This window comes from Gigantopelta aegis, chromosome 4 (genome assembly GCF_016097555.1).
Source record: "Gigantopelta aegis isolate Gae_Host chromosome 4, Gae_host_genome, whole genome shotgun sequence".
Lineage (NCBI taxonomy): Eukaryota > Metazoa > Mollusca > Gastropoda > Neomphalida > Peltospiridae > Gigantopelta > Gigantopelta aegis.
Genome location: NC_054702.1, coordinates 44,224,575 through 44,240,193, shown reverse-complemented (window position 1 = coordinate 44,240,193; position 15,619 = coordinate 44,224,575). Strand labels below are relative to the sequence as shown.

At 38.6% G+C, this 15,619-nt stretch overlaps 1 protein-coding gene across 2 annotated transcripts; it reads right to left on the bottom strand.

Moving 5' to 3' along the window:
• Positions 1 to 427: 427 nt before the first annotated feature.
• On the bottom strand, positions 428 to 13,830 carry LOC121370594. Of its 2 annotated transcripts, none has more exons than XM_041495921.1 (2): positions 13,617 to 13,830; positions 428 to 2,812 (listed from the first exon to the last, which is right to left on the bottom strand). In XM_041495921.1, exons 1-2 carry the CDS (start codon positions 13,709 to 13,711, stop codon positions 1,564 to 1,566), a joined length of 1,344 nt encoding a protein of 447 aa, XP_041351855.1. In that variant the 5' UTR covers positions 13,712 to 13,830; the 3' UTR covers positions 428 to 1,563. The 2 variants fall into 2 exon arrangements, with proteins under 2 accessions (XP_041351855.1, XP_041351856.1); XM_041495922.1 differs by having other exon boundaries at positions 428 to 2,762; positions 13,617 to 13,744.
• Positions 13,831 to 15,619: the final 1,789 nt, after the last annotated feature.

Here is a 15,619-nt window from a genome sequence, read left to right as displayed (position 1 = left end):
GTACTCTTCAAAAAAAGGTAGGGGAACCTGACATATTGTTAATATCAACTATTAGATCGAACATACGTTTTCACCACAGACATCCTAGTAAAGAACGTTCAGATCTGTTTATCAACACACCGAAACACATTCCATAGTTTGCACGTGCGTCACGCAGTTGCCCCGTACACGTGCGTGGGGTGTCATTCTCGATTTTGACAATTTCCAGGAAGGTCACTGTGAAACATTTCTGTCAAACTTTTTCATTCTGTTGATCATACAGTTGTTATTGTTTTGTTTTTAGTCATTTTTATTGTTTGAATTTGCGATTTACTGATAAAAAAACGTCAACTTTAAAATTTCACTTCTGACCCCAATCGTCCCTCAAGATCTTTGGTGGTCATAAAACCTACTGTAACATTGAACTACAGGTTGTAATGTTTGCCCAATTAATTCACTATTATCACATAACCATTCCCCACAGCTAATATACCTTATAATTTTGGCAATTGTAAATTCGTATTAAAATTCCCCTACTTTTTTTTAAGAGTATATATTGTTTGACAAAAATAGTGCATGGAGGCGTGTCACCTGCACTCCCCACCTGAGTCCGCGCCTGAATTGATTGTTGGTTTATGTTTCGAAATTGTTTCTTAAATATAGATCATGCTACAGTATATTCCGCTAGGAAGGTGGAAAAGAACATAAGTTTGAAGCACACTATAGAGTGATGCTTTTGTTATGCAAATAGCCGTAGTTATTTGTAGGAGAACGAACCTGTATTTGAAACTTACAGAATTTTTTTAAAATGGAAACAAGTCAACTTCGTGCATTTTAGATGATGAATTTAGTCTAAACAACTGAACAGGACTAGATCGTACAATCAATCATCACTCTATGTCGAATCTTTGTATTGCAGCAGAAGCCGATTAGAACGGCGCGATTTAATCAGCCAGTCTAATGTCTTTTTCTCGTGAGTCGGACCAAGTACTTCAGGTCTCGCAAAAGGGGAGGGCGGGGCCGGGGGGGGGGGGGGGTATAGTATTTGGGGAAGCAAGTGCAAATCCGACTACTGTTGCCATCTCCCAATGTCTGGTAATGATCTGATTATGGGATCCGTTTGAGACACATTTTCGAACAAACAGACATTTGAATGAAAATTTCGGGTTAATTATATTCAAATATTTAATTTCAAGGGACCTCGCAAAATTAATTCTCAGCTTCTGTTCTAGAGAGGGCTTATTCTATTTTTATCGACCGAGAACGTATATGCAGGTATGTAAAGCTGCATCCTAACCGGACGCAAGCGACACGATAATATGTATAATATCCTAACCAGACGCGACCATAACGACAGTCTTCATTTCGAAATCGTTATAAACAGTTGAAACCGTCAAGTAAAAGTTGTTTGATTGGTTAATATATGTTTGTCGCTAGTGTCGCGCGAGAAAAATAGAAATAATTGCTGTCGGCATTGTGTCGCACGCTCGACTAAAGTAATCTGTTGTGTCGCACTCGTCCGGTTAGGATATAGCTTTAGGATATAGCTTTAGGATATAGCTTATACTATTTAAAGTGAAGACGTTACTGGCACTGCACGCTGGATTCACTGCTGTCATATTTGTTATATCCATCTAGCATTCGACAAAATTCATGAGTCGCTTCTGTGAGAATGAGCTGGTCAAGTTTAGATAACCGTAATCGTTCTTGTCGAATCATCTCCCTTTGATCCGGACACGTACGGTCGACCATTTGTTCGAGCATGTGTTTGCGTGCGGTTTTTGAATATATCAAGGATTGTTTGATGATTGTTTCAACCGGTTTGTTCCTTTTCGAAGTAAATAGTTTAAGTTGTGGTGCTGTCGCCGACTCTATGTTACTGACGATGGTTGTCGCAGATAAAGTACTCTCGGGTGTTGAATGAGTACCCGCCTGGGAATGTTCAAACTCGACGTGATGGCTAACGCCTTTACTTTTATTTGAAGCCGAGTCTCGTTTGTCACGTGTGTGTTGTACACCCACGTAATTGTTAAATTTTAGTGACTCAATACGTTGTGACTCTCTTGCGCTCTGTTTCTTTTTTTCCTGCCAAAATCTTATCAGGTCCTCGTCGCTATCCGTGACAGATCTGCTTGCTAAAAGAGTGTCGTTAGTCGCATCAGTCTTTCTGTTGGCAAAATGTACTCCGCTGCTTTCAGAATATTTGGCTATGGAAGACATAGAAGATCTGCTTACAGAACTTTTGGCTGTAGACGATTTCCTTCTATCTGTTCCAACCATCGTTGGACAAGAACTTTTTGGTCTTGCTGGACACTCCACCTTTTTGGAATCGCTATTCTTTCTATCAGCTGCGGCAGCAGTGTGTGGCCGGATTTTACCGCTAGAACGTCGATTTAATTGTTCAATGGGGACTCTCTCGAACAAAGGAATCTTTGTTGGTACAGAGACGGGTCTAGACGAGCGCCTAGTACTGGTCGAATCGTTTTCGAAGTGTCGTGTCAGAAATAGTGCAAGATGCTTCTCGCATTCGCGCCACATGCTGAGCCGCTTCTCCGACAACCGGTTGGCTGTATTGTAGTGCACGGATTCCTGGTAAGCCGCATCACCGCGGTCTTTGGGGCGTTTGCCCTTTTCGCTGTTGCCAGTGCTTCGTTGGATGTTTTCGATGTCTGACCGGACGTGTTTCTTCTCCAAGTCGATGTTGTAGCAGAACCTCACCCTCTGTTTGTCGAACGTCCGCAGTGTCTGCTCCAGCCGCACGTCCTCCTGCTTGTTCCTCCTCTCTGCAACAAGAAACCTCTCTTTGCTTAGCGAGTCATGCTTAAACCGATCGCTGAAAAGACGCAAATATAGCCAATTAAAATAATAATATCAAAAATTAGAAATTGCTTCTCGTTTTTGTTGGCAAGCAAGTCTGGGCTGCGTTCAGCCAGACCGAACGGAAAAACGTCCGCTAGACTTGGTTTATGCACTTCACAATAAACCAAATGACTATGTGGGGAACCAATCAAATAGCGAACGTTAGCCAAACGTTTGCTGGCTGAACTTAGGGCTGGTAACGTCGTAAGCATGTGCACAAAAATTTAAATCTTCAACTAAACTACAATGTTTATTAAACTAGCTATTATTTTTATCAGTATACCAGATGTAGTAACATTTGACAATTAGCTACCTCATTGTACTGTCTAAATAATCTTTAGTTAAAATTGGGTCAACCGTGAGCACGTGCAAAGCTGCATGGGTTGTTGTTTTTTTACCAGTTTTACAAGGAAACGTGCATCCGGGCCACTACCACGTGTTATGGACTTAAACACCATACCAAATCGAAGTTTTGAACAGTACACATCGAGTGCACACCATTTCATTTCACACATTTGAAAAGCAAATTGCCGCAAATGTTACAAGTTGATTGGGGTAGGGTTATTGCTCTAATTATGCAGGGGCAAGTGCAACGTCGCGTCGCCCAGCAATTTGGGGTACATGGGTTTCAGAGCCACAGGAAGGTTAGCTGACCGTCCCTGGAGCGGACGTCCGCGCGTTACGTTGCCACGTCAAGATGGCCACAGACCACAATTAATTTCGCTATATGTTTCTATATAGCCTTAGTGGCTATAACATTTTTATTAATATCGGCAGGCTCGTGGATTTCTGTATGTACCTTTGCCTGCCTGGGGGACACATACCCTGAAAAGGACAGCCCCTGTTGTTCAGCTCTTTCTCCCAGCATATTGGTTTAAACAAACACGCCCTCTAAATCTGGCAGGAGTATACCCATTTTATACAAAAGGCACTACTTTTACATAGGCCGGAATTACCACAAACAAGTCTTCAATGTCAACAAGTTACCCATGTTTACAAACTACATGCTCTCCCGTCACTTCAGTCAAATAGTTGCCACTTCATAGCTCTCTGCCATGAAATAATCACAGTCTAACAGCAGACTACTTGCGCGGACAAATTTCCGGACAACCAAATGGGAAGATAACTGTAATCTGAGGCCAAGATAGAGGCATACGTCTCACACACCTCCGTAACCGGTTTCAGACGGCTACGGAGACGGCGAGTCAGGCTGTAGGCACTCGTGGTCGCCCAGTGTGTCCACGAACAGTTAGGAATCGGTTGCGGGAGTTTAACTTAAGGCCACGACGTCCCTACGTTGGTCCGCAACTTACACCCAGGCGACGTCGATTGCAATGGCTGCGTGCACATCGGTATCACTTGGCCCACTGGAGACGTGTGTTATTCACTGACGAGTCTCGGTTCTCGCTTTACAGGACGACAACGTGTCTATCGACTTCGAGTTGAGCGACATTCAGACGCGTGTGTTAAGGAAAACGACAGATTTGGGGGAGAGTCTGTTATGGTTTGGGGTGGGGGAGGGATTTCTCATGGCGTGAAAAAACCCTCTCGTGGTCAACCAGGGCAATCGTACAGCCGTAAGATATCGGGGTCAGGTCATCAAGGCACACGTCCTTCTACTTATTCATGCGCGTAACCTTACGTTGTAACAGGATAATGCGAGGCCGCACGTTGCGAGGGTTTGTCTTAACTTCCTCAACCAAAACAATATCCCAGTGTTCGATTAGCCACAGTCCAGATTTGAACCCGATTGAGCATTTGTGGGACGAGCTGGACAGGAGGGTCAGAAAGCGCGTCAACGTCCTAAACAACGTCGCTCAGCTTATGCAGGCCCTTCTTCGTGAGTGGAATAACATCGCACAAAGGTCCATAAACAACCTGAGTGGGTCAATAGGAGAGTGAGAGCAGTGACTGCAACCCGGGCTTGGCACACACGCTATTGATTTGGATCAGGAAATGGCGTAAGGTGCCCACATTTCAACGTTATCTGTACAAACGCTGTCTGTGATAACACAACAAAACTTGTCAAAATGTATTCAGTAATGACGACATAATCTAAAAATCTAAACAATGAAATAATCATCAATAAAACATTTGAAATATTTATCAACGAAAAAACACACGTTTTTTTTCCATCAATATATACAGCAAACAAGATGCTGCACACACACACACACACACACACACACACACACAAACACACACACACAGACACTAATACAAACACACAGAGAGACGCACATACTGAATAGCAGCAATATATTTGTATATGCACTTTCCAATAGACGGGGCAGCACATACCACGTCATTTGATAGACCAGTCGTAGGACCCAACTTGGGACGGTGAAAACGAGTCGACCGATGACGATTTGACAAGCTCTCTAACCACTGAACTACATCTCGCCTCAATGAATGAAAGCAAAAACACACGTATATATGATATGTATTGCTATAGCGGAACGTAGCCCAGTGGTAAAGCGTTCGCTTGATGCACAATCAGTCTAGGATCGATTCCTGTCGGTGGGCCCACTGGGTTATTTCTCGTTCTAGCCAGTGCTCCACGACTGGTATATAAAAGGCCGAGGTATGTGCCATCCTGTCTGTGGGATGGTGCATATAAAATATCCCCTGCTACTAATGGAAAAAATGTAGCGGGTTTCATCTCTAAGACTATATGTCAAAATTACCAAATGTTTGACATCCAATGGCCGATGATTAATAAATCAAAATGCTCTAGTGGTGTAGTTGAACAAAACAACCTAACTTTCTGTATGTCTACTAAACTCAATTATCTTGATGGTAGAATATGGATTTGAAATTAAATTACAATTACGTTATTGTTGCAAAACTTATATTAAACGAAATAATAAGAGACATTTTATAAACGGTACTCCAGTGGAAATAAAATAGGTATATCCGACATCACGGGGAAAAGGGGATTTTATATGTCACTGTTTCGAATTGTTCGTTTCTTCTTCATTCCTTTCAAAGATAAATATAAATAATACAGAATTACACTATAAGATTTAATATTTTACTTATAAAGTTAAAGTGTGCACATCGTTTTTTCGGTTCATACTTTCATGAACCAAAAAGTAATTGCGGTCAATTCTTAAATAATTGTACTTGATTGTACATGCAAAAAAACACCAAAAAACCCGCCATGTTCTAAAAGAAAGCATTCTATTTTACTCTACATGTAAAAATACCTCATGAATGTTCCAAAAGAAAACCTTTGATTTTACCATACATGCAAAATTAGCTCATGTTCCAAACGAAGGCATAATTAGATTTTTTACTATACATGTAAAACTACCTCATGTTGCGAAAGAAGGCATTGGGTTTAAAGTTTACTATACATGTACATGCAAAAATACCTCATGTTCCGAAAAAAGCATTGGGTTTAAGTTTTACTATACATGTAAAAATACCTCGTGTTCCGAAAGAAAGCATTGGATTTAAGTTTTACTATACATGTAAAAATACCTCATGTTCCGAAAGAAAGCAGACGTCTTGCTAGAAACTCTAAATGATGCTAAAATTACGATAAAGTGAGCTGCCAGAAGCTGTTGTAAGTAAGACACTAATATACAATTTCAACGAAACGCATGCAGAAGAATATGATCCGTACACAAACACACATTTCCGTTGAGAAGGTCACTTGGGGTGATTGGTAATTCTCGCGGATCAGTCTACATTGGCCGATTGCTTAAGACGATTAAGTATTGTTAGTCGCAGCTTCAACCAGCTAATGCCGAGTGGTCGGGTTCCCTCTGCCAGGCTTTGTTAATATACAGTCTTTAATCGCCCTGACGCTCATGAATCTGGAAGGTTCAAGAGACTATTCACAGAGTTTACACTTTCACGGTGGTAATTTACAAAGACAAAAGATGTATGCATAATAATTATCCCCGACTGGTAACAGGAACAGGTACAATTAAAAACCCACCCCTTCCGTGAAATTGCTATCTGTTTTATGATTACACATTCTGTAGGCACCCTACTTCTAATTGGTTTTCGCAATTTTACCAATCTTCTTATTATTATTATATTTCTTTAAAATTATTATTGCAGTCCCAATTATTCGTCTTTTGTATGGATTTCAGAAGAATCCATGTCAGGAAAGATATATTGCGGGATCCAATAATGCGTCACCAAATTCAGGTGTCAAACCCTAACACATATCCTAGCCATAATTAAAGATGGGCCCGCAATGTATTGTCTGATTAATTACAGTTCACTTACTTGAAATTGTCCTGTCTCAATATCTAGATTAAATTTCACCAGTGTTAAACCGTTTAATTTTCCAACATCATATACAACAATCTCCTTCAATAAACTAAAGGAAAATGTTCATTCCCCAGTTAAAAAAGGAGAACGAAGATGAAGATACAATATCTTCTGCGGATTGGGCACCTTGACGACTCAGGTCTCACTACACAGATGTCATCTTGCCATTGACACATATGTTAAATTGCCCAACTTCAAATGAGGATTGCCAATAGAACGGGTTCTCATTTGCAGTAACAGCATACACCATTGCAAACATACATTGTATAAGCATTTATTTTCACTCCAAAATTGAGAACATTTCCGTCTCAGTTTTTTGCTATATGACCGCATCTGGCTGAAGTACCAGTCTGAACAGGTGGTTCATTAACCGATTCACTCCGGCTGTCTCCTGCGCTATATAGCCATATCCCAAAAGATCAGTGCACAATATTACACAACATGGACAGAATACAGCCAGAAGGCTTACCATTAAACATACATATTGTTGTAATTCTTCATCATTACCTAGTAGTGAATATGTGAACCACAACATGTGTCACAATTAGGAACTATAGTGTCCCGTGATTAATGAACTCTCACCCGGAAGTGATCTGTGTAGTGAGACCTTAAAGTTTATGAACAGATTTTGTCAAACTTGGTTTGAAGTTAATTTGATAATATGGGTCATTTAGACCATGGAAAGCCATACTAGACCAGTGTAACTTAAGAACTCTAAACGGTACACCAAAAGATAGATGCACCATACCATCCAATAAAACTTCTTATCACATTGTTACTCCATGGTCATCCACACAATAGATGACCATCAAACAAACAGCCACTACATGGTAATGTATGACCTGTTTGGTAGTTCTGATATAAGGAACATACAAAGAAGCTAGTTATCTAGTTGGTTCATTAATAATATTAATTTTCATCAATAGTTGCTATGGGCAACAATTGTTTCATAGTGAAGTGTTGAAATCCTGGGGTTTTTTCTGTATATTTCAGCATGAAGATCCACTCATTATTAATGGCAGATACAAATTCGACTTTTATAGTAGAATACTATGTTATATAGTCACAATACCATCAAAACTGTTTGTCACTAAGACTGTACATTAAAAACAATCATTATGCAAAAAATCACAGAAATTAGGGTGAATTTTGATATTGACCATGTGACTGGGAATTTTGACTTTTACAATGAGAAACTCAATGTTAGACACTCAAATCAATTTATATATTACATGTAACAACACTAGCATATACATTTTGACACCCCCCACCCCTATAAAAAAAAAAAATAATAATAAAATAAAATAAAAAATTAAAAACAAATTGACGTTTTCAATATTTACCCAAAGAGGGCCCCCATAAGCTTAGCTAAACTCCACATGGATGAAATTCCCTTTTACACTAGTATATTCTCATTCTGACTTCCTAAATTTATATTTTGGGGGATAAACAGTAATTTCATGTTTTACATTATGGTCTCACTACACAGATGTCATCTGCCATTGACACATATGTTAAATTGCCCAACTTCAAATGAGGATTGCCAATAGAACGGGTTCTCATTTGCAGTAACAGCATACACCATTGCAAACATACATTGTATAAGCATTTATTTTCACTCCAAAATTGAGAACATTTCCGTCTCAGTTTTTTGCTATATGACCGCATCTGGCTGAAGTACCAGTCTGAACAGGTGGTTCATTAACCGATTCACTCCGGCTGTCTCCTGCGCTATATAGCCATATCCCAAAAGATCAGTGCACAATATTACACAACATGGACAGAATACAGCCAGAAGGCTTACCATTAAACATACATATTGTTGTAATTCTTCATCATTACCTAGTAGTGAATATGTGAACCACAACATGTGTCACAATTAGGAACTATAGTGTCCCGTGATTAATGAACTCTCACCCGGAAGTGATCTGTGTAGTGAGACCTCAGGACTGAAAGTAAGCTGATACAGAAGTGGACTCAGACTGACTTTATTGTAAGAACTGATGTCCACACTTCCGCATTGCAAGAGGCGAGACATAGCCCAGTGGTAAAGCGCATGCTTCATGCACGGTCGGTTTGGGATCGATCCCCGTTAGTGGCCCATTGGGTTATTTCTCGTTCCAGCCAGTGCACATCAAAGGCCGTTGTATGTGCTATACTGTCTACGGGATGGTGCATATAAAAGATCCCTTGCTGCTAATCGACGGCTGGTTTCCTCCTTCAATATCTGTGTGGTCCTTAACCATATGTCCGACGCCATATAACCGTAAATAAAATGTGTTGAGTGTTCCTTCCTCGTTGCAAATATATACGTGTGAAGTGTGTGATTTAGGAGATCAGACATACATTCTACAAAACGGATCTACAACAATAAACTAATCAAGACAATAAACTGACTATCAAACGCAAGTACACCAACACATTTTTAAAATAAAATAAACACAATATTCGCACGGGCCATGGTGTTACGCTCCGTCCCGTTATCGTTCTTGCATTACCACGTCATGACGTCATTACAATGTTCTATATGAGACAAATCGGGTCACCTTGTTTCGACAGAACAATGCAATACTTGACACAATCCTTCGCTTCAAACAACATCAATGTTTTGCCATGGTCAGCCTGTTCACCTGATTTGTCTCACACAGAACAAATAAAGGATCGTCTTGTCCAGAGAATCCGATGCCGATCCAATGAACAGGGATCAGATGACACAATCACTGAGAGAAGCATCGAGGGGACTACTGAAACATTGACATTAATCCCCTTAAATACTAGTAATGGTCATGTTTATTCACACTTCGTGGTGAACTCGCACGTTTTACCTTTAGTGTTGTTTGTGAATTGTACTGGTACTTAGTGTGTACATACATACATATATATATATATATATATATATATATATATATATATATATATATATATATATATATATAGCGTAGGACAAAAGTGCAATATATATATTTATTGCATGCTCTACTCTCTCTTAAAGTATTGAGCACCTTTCAAGCCTTTAATGATAACCACCAGTATTATATATATATATATATATATATATATATATATATATATATATATATATATATATATAAACCGGACATACTCGGGACCAAGTTAAAAAAAGTCCGATTTTAAGAGGTATCCGGTTTAGAAAGGTTCTCTTCTGTACAGATATTTAAAAAGGGGCCGCGAGGGGGGCCGGTTTTGAGAGGGTCCGGTTTTGAGAGATTTCAACTTGTTTTGGGTTGTTTTTACCGTTTCGAAAAACTGATCGGTATACTTTGTTTTGATCGTCAGTTTATAATTCCATCTATCCAGAACTGCTCGAACAATACTACATACCTCACGAAACCTTCATCCTGATATCAGTTATAAGACACGAAACGCGAATGGAGTACATTTGCTTTGGATTGAATTGTATATTTTTTTTCAAGCGTACCCTGTTGAAAAACATTACAATTTGGATGAAATAAAAATTATGTTAAATATGAGACTATTTCTTGTTTCCGCCAGTGCACCATGACTAGTAGAGCAAAGGTCATTCAATGTTGCCTTGTCTGTGGGATAGTGCATATAAAAGATCGTTTGCTACTATTGAAAAAAAAATGTAGCGGTTTTTCTCTCGGCTATTGGGTGTCAAACAAAGGCAGTTTTGTTTAACGACACTACTAGAGTACATTGATTTGTTAATCTTCGGCTATTGGATGTCAAACATTTGGTAATTCTGGCATAGTCTTAAGCCCTGTTCTCATGCAGACATTTACATACACGAGTATACATAAACTCGTAAGTAAATATACTTCGGGTGAGTATATCTGTCATTAGAACACATTTGCACACGGTTTTATATATACTCCTGGATTATATTCGCACAAGCAACAGACGTCATGCAAAAGTATATTTGAGGATGAGTACATTTGCTTGATACGCAAATCTTGTCATGAGAACAGGATTCCTATTTGCTTATGTGAGCAAAAGAATTGAAAACATATTTCACAAATTTCCTATGCCACACAACTGCAGTCTATTGCATCCAACAGGTGCACGTCTAGACATATTTTGACACTGGCAGCCAGACAAATGCTATAACAGGTTTTGACAAACTTGGGCGAAGCTCTTCACAGAGAAAACAGAATGTGTGTAGTTTGTTTGTTTTTTGTTTGTTTGTTGTTGTTGTTTGTTTTTTTTGTTTTTTTTGTTTTTTTGTCATTCGAAAGTTTTTAACCCATATTGATCATTATCGAAAGTTTCCTTCGCAATATATTGTCACCAGTCACGAAATCGTTCTCTCATCAAGTTATCTTTTCATGGGCTAATCCAAGAACAAGACCTGCATACTGAAAATCTACCGACCTCGGTGGCGTCGTGGTTAGGCCATCGGTCTACAGGCTGGTAGGTACTGGGTTCGGATCCCAGTCGAGGCATGGGATTTTTAATCCAGATACCGACTCCAAACCCTGAGTGAGTGCTCCGCATGGCTCAATGGGTAGGTGTAAACCACTTGCACCGACCAGTGATCCATAACTGGTTCAACAAAGGCCATGGTTTGTGCTATCCTGCCTGTGGGATGCGCAAATAAAAGATCCCTTGCTGCCTGTCGTTAAAGAGTAGCCTATGTGGCGACAGCGGGTTTTCTCTAAAAAACAGTGTCAGAATGACCATAATATATGTTTGACGTCCAATAGCCGATGATAAGATAAAAAATCAATGTGCTCTAGTGGCGTCATTAAATAAAACCAACTTTACTGAAAATATCTCCTCTTCTTTGCAGTAAGTAGACTACTCATATCGGATGTTGTTAACCAACTGATATTTGGCAACACTGATATATGCCCATATCAAATTACCTTTGTCACTATTACCACATGTGAACACAAAGTAAATATACTTTGGCTCAAAAGAGTATTTATAATCATACACAAATATTCTTACATGAACAAATTTCTGTATGAGAGGCATTAGAGAGGAAATCCTCTACATTTTATAAGAATAAGAATAATTTATTTGCATAACACCCGCATGTGGGCAGAGCAAAAATAACAATATAATATACATTTATCTGCAGTAACAATAACATAAATATACATTAATTACATGAACAAACATCTGCATCAACAAATACATGTATGTGTAATTTAAGCCTTATTACTAGTGATAATAATATTTAGGTAAAGCAAATATTGTCAGAAGTGTGGAGCCATGAAAAACCATCAATTTGCCCCTATGGGGTTCGTGAAGTAGTTTTCACGAATCCACACACACTCGTACATTCTCCATTAGTTTATACAGACGTGGAATGCAAGCAATTTGAAATTATTTCCAACGCATATGCTTTTACGCAACTTAAAGCGTCTCTTTACAAAACTGCAAATAATAGGGCATAATTCCCGCATATTGTTGCGTGTAAGAAATAAGAATTTTTCGTTATTAGTCAGAAAAGAAAAATGTGATTCTTGTTTTATTATTTTATTTTGTAAATCATTTCTAAAAGCATTATATATAGGGCATTTGATAATGAAATGATATTCGTCTTCCACTTCTAGGGGACAGTTGGGAAAATATCTCTCATTCACAGGGACAGGTGGTTTCTTGTGTCTTCCCATTTCAATCTTAAGTGACTGTGCACTCAAACGAAGCCTACTAAAAGCTTTTCTGCTGTCATAGTCTTTGGTATGTAATAAATAGGTCTCAACTGAACTCGAAATTTGTTTGAATGACATATATGTGCGCATTTTATTACCATATTTGTTAGAAATTTTGTTTGATGTTAGCCGTGTCGTAATAAACTGCAAAAAGTACTGCTCGCATTTAATTACGATTTCACCTAAAGTGCATGCAGTCGGTAACTCTGAAGTTGAAGATAGATGTGTAGGAATTCCAATTATGTTTGCAGCATTAATAAGTTTAGCTACCCACCATTTCCAGACAGGATAGCACATACCACGGCTTTTGATGTACCAATCGTGTTGCACTGGCTGAACCCAGAAATAGCCCAATGGGCCCACCGATGGGGATCGATCCTTGACCGACCGTGCATTAAACAAGCGCTATAAATACAACTGGACTACGTCTTGACCCCAAAGGGGGGTGGGGGGAGCAATGAATATTTAGTTCGGGGCAAGTGCTGCTCTAACCACCATCCCCACTTCCGACGCTTATGCATTTTACGTGTTACCAAAATAAACTTGAATCGGTTATGGTTACCTCTACCATATAAATGGCTCGCCTCAGGCGCGTGTGCAGGAATTTTAGGAGGGGGCGGCTGAGGGGGGGGGGGCACAGGTACCCCGGAACAGAAACCCCTAGTATGAATTCGTTGGAGATACCTGCGGGGGTGGGGCTAGACTGGCGAGCGACGTTTATAGAGGTTCAAGTCATGCTCCCTCGGGAAATATATTATATATTAAAAAAAACAAAAGAACATTTGCTTGAGCAGGGAGGGGTTTCGAACCCCGAAACCCTCCCCCTGCACATGCAACTGCGCCTACCAGAATCTTTGACGTCTCGAACTGTATTTGGGTGACTCCGAACGATCATGCAATGCTTCGGTCATAAGCCTATCGATAGCGTAATCCGTCCCCATCGTAATCAAAATAAACAGTTGACAAGCGGCTTGAATATGACTTTTATCCTGCAACCACTGCTTCTATTGACAGATGATGACCGATTAAAGCAGTCATAAACGTATACTAGCAGATTATGACTTTTGACGTCACTCATATGACGTCACACGCACAAATACATTACAAAATTGCTCATATTTTGACATAATAAATATAAATTTACAATTTATATTTATTATGTCATACAATAAAGGTGACATTGAAATTCTTAACCATGTATTAACATTTATTAACGGCTGTATTTCTAAACGTAAAGTTCTTGTTCCAGCTATCAGTGGGGCAGTAATTTAATTTAATTATTTCCCAGTACTTTAACCATTTATTTTTATAACAAACTTTATTTTTACAAATGTAATACAAACTTTGTTTCTCCGTCTGGCATGCACATTAATATTGTTATTATTATTATTAATTGTTATTGTTGTTATAGATGTTGTATGTTTGGTTGGTTTTTTATCTGTTTGGTGACACCAGCTTGTTTGGTAATTTGCAATACCCGGTAAATTGAATTGAATTGAATTGAATCATCGTGCAATGTGGCTGAAATAACAGAAATGATAGCCTTTTCCCATAATTCTTATGGTCTGCAGGATAAACATAATAACTAGTAAATGACGTTGGATATCTGCTTCATCCTCTTCATATCAGGCCGAATGAGAAATTCCGCTTGGCAGAGCCTCACAGAATTTCCCATTCTTACCTTCACAGGATATTTAGCAGATATCCGAATCATTAACTTGTTATTCTCTATTTAAGGCAACTGATTTACGTATGACGTCATTTCAAGCTTACTTATATAATAGGCCGAATCCAATTGAATTTCTCCGTTATAATAATTACCGGGTGCAGCTTAAAGGCGTCCCACTGTACTTTGTATCGTTATTGTTTAAGATTAAATAAACAAACAGAAAGAAAAAGATATAATCTCATTTGTATTTTTGTTAATAAGTAGGCCAATCTAATTAAAATTAGCTCCACTATTACATGTGGATCTGACAGCAGCCCGTTGGAGCTCTACTGGTTCAATTCAATTCATTTATTAACCTTGAACATTTACAGTTCATCAGTTATACATACAAATACATATACAACAATGACACAATAGAAGGTGTTGGCATGAAAAGGACGCGGATAATATAAATGCTTTTGTATAGAACTCTGTATATCGACTATTTAACTATTGATTCTCGTCTTTTAAACATTTTGAACAGATATTTCCCTAATTTACATAAATCATTTACATTGTTAGTTGTTAGTAATTCTGTCAATTTAAACATAGATGGGTGGATTCTATAATATTTCTTGATATATAAAATTCTATAATCACTGAAAATGGGACAATATAATATCGCATGAAACTCGTCCTCAATTTCACCTATTTTACACAAGACGCACAATCGTTTAGATCTACTTATGTTATGATGGTGTCCAACTTCAATAGCTAAACTATGTGATGATAATCTTATCTTTGTAATGCATTTTTTATATAGACTTGGAATAGGTTTCATCAGGTAATTTTGTAAAAATAAGCTCTTTTACTAAATATTTATACAAATATGAACATTTGATAGACGTGTCCAGGAGCCCATTAAGATCTTGCTTACACTGGTCCATAATTCTCTGTTTTATTAATGACAAATGAAAATTATAGTTTAATTATTCTTGGTTACACCAGAGTTCATATAGACCTAATGAACACAGTATTTGGTTGACCAATAGAGATAATTTTAATCAGATTGTAAATAGGCCTACTATGTTTATCGGGGTAGGTATACAGGCTAAACATGCGGTGCAGGAAATTATGCAGGGAGGACTAGACTGGAGTTTTTAGGGGGAGAGTCAAGTCATGTATTTGATTTGCAACTAGG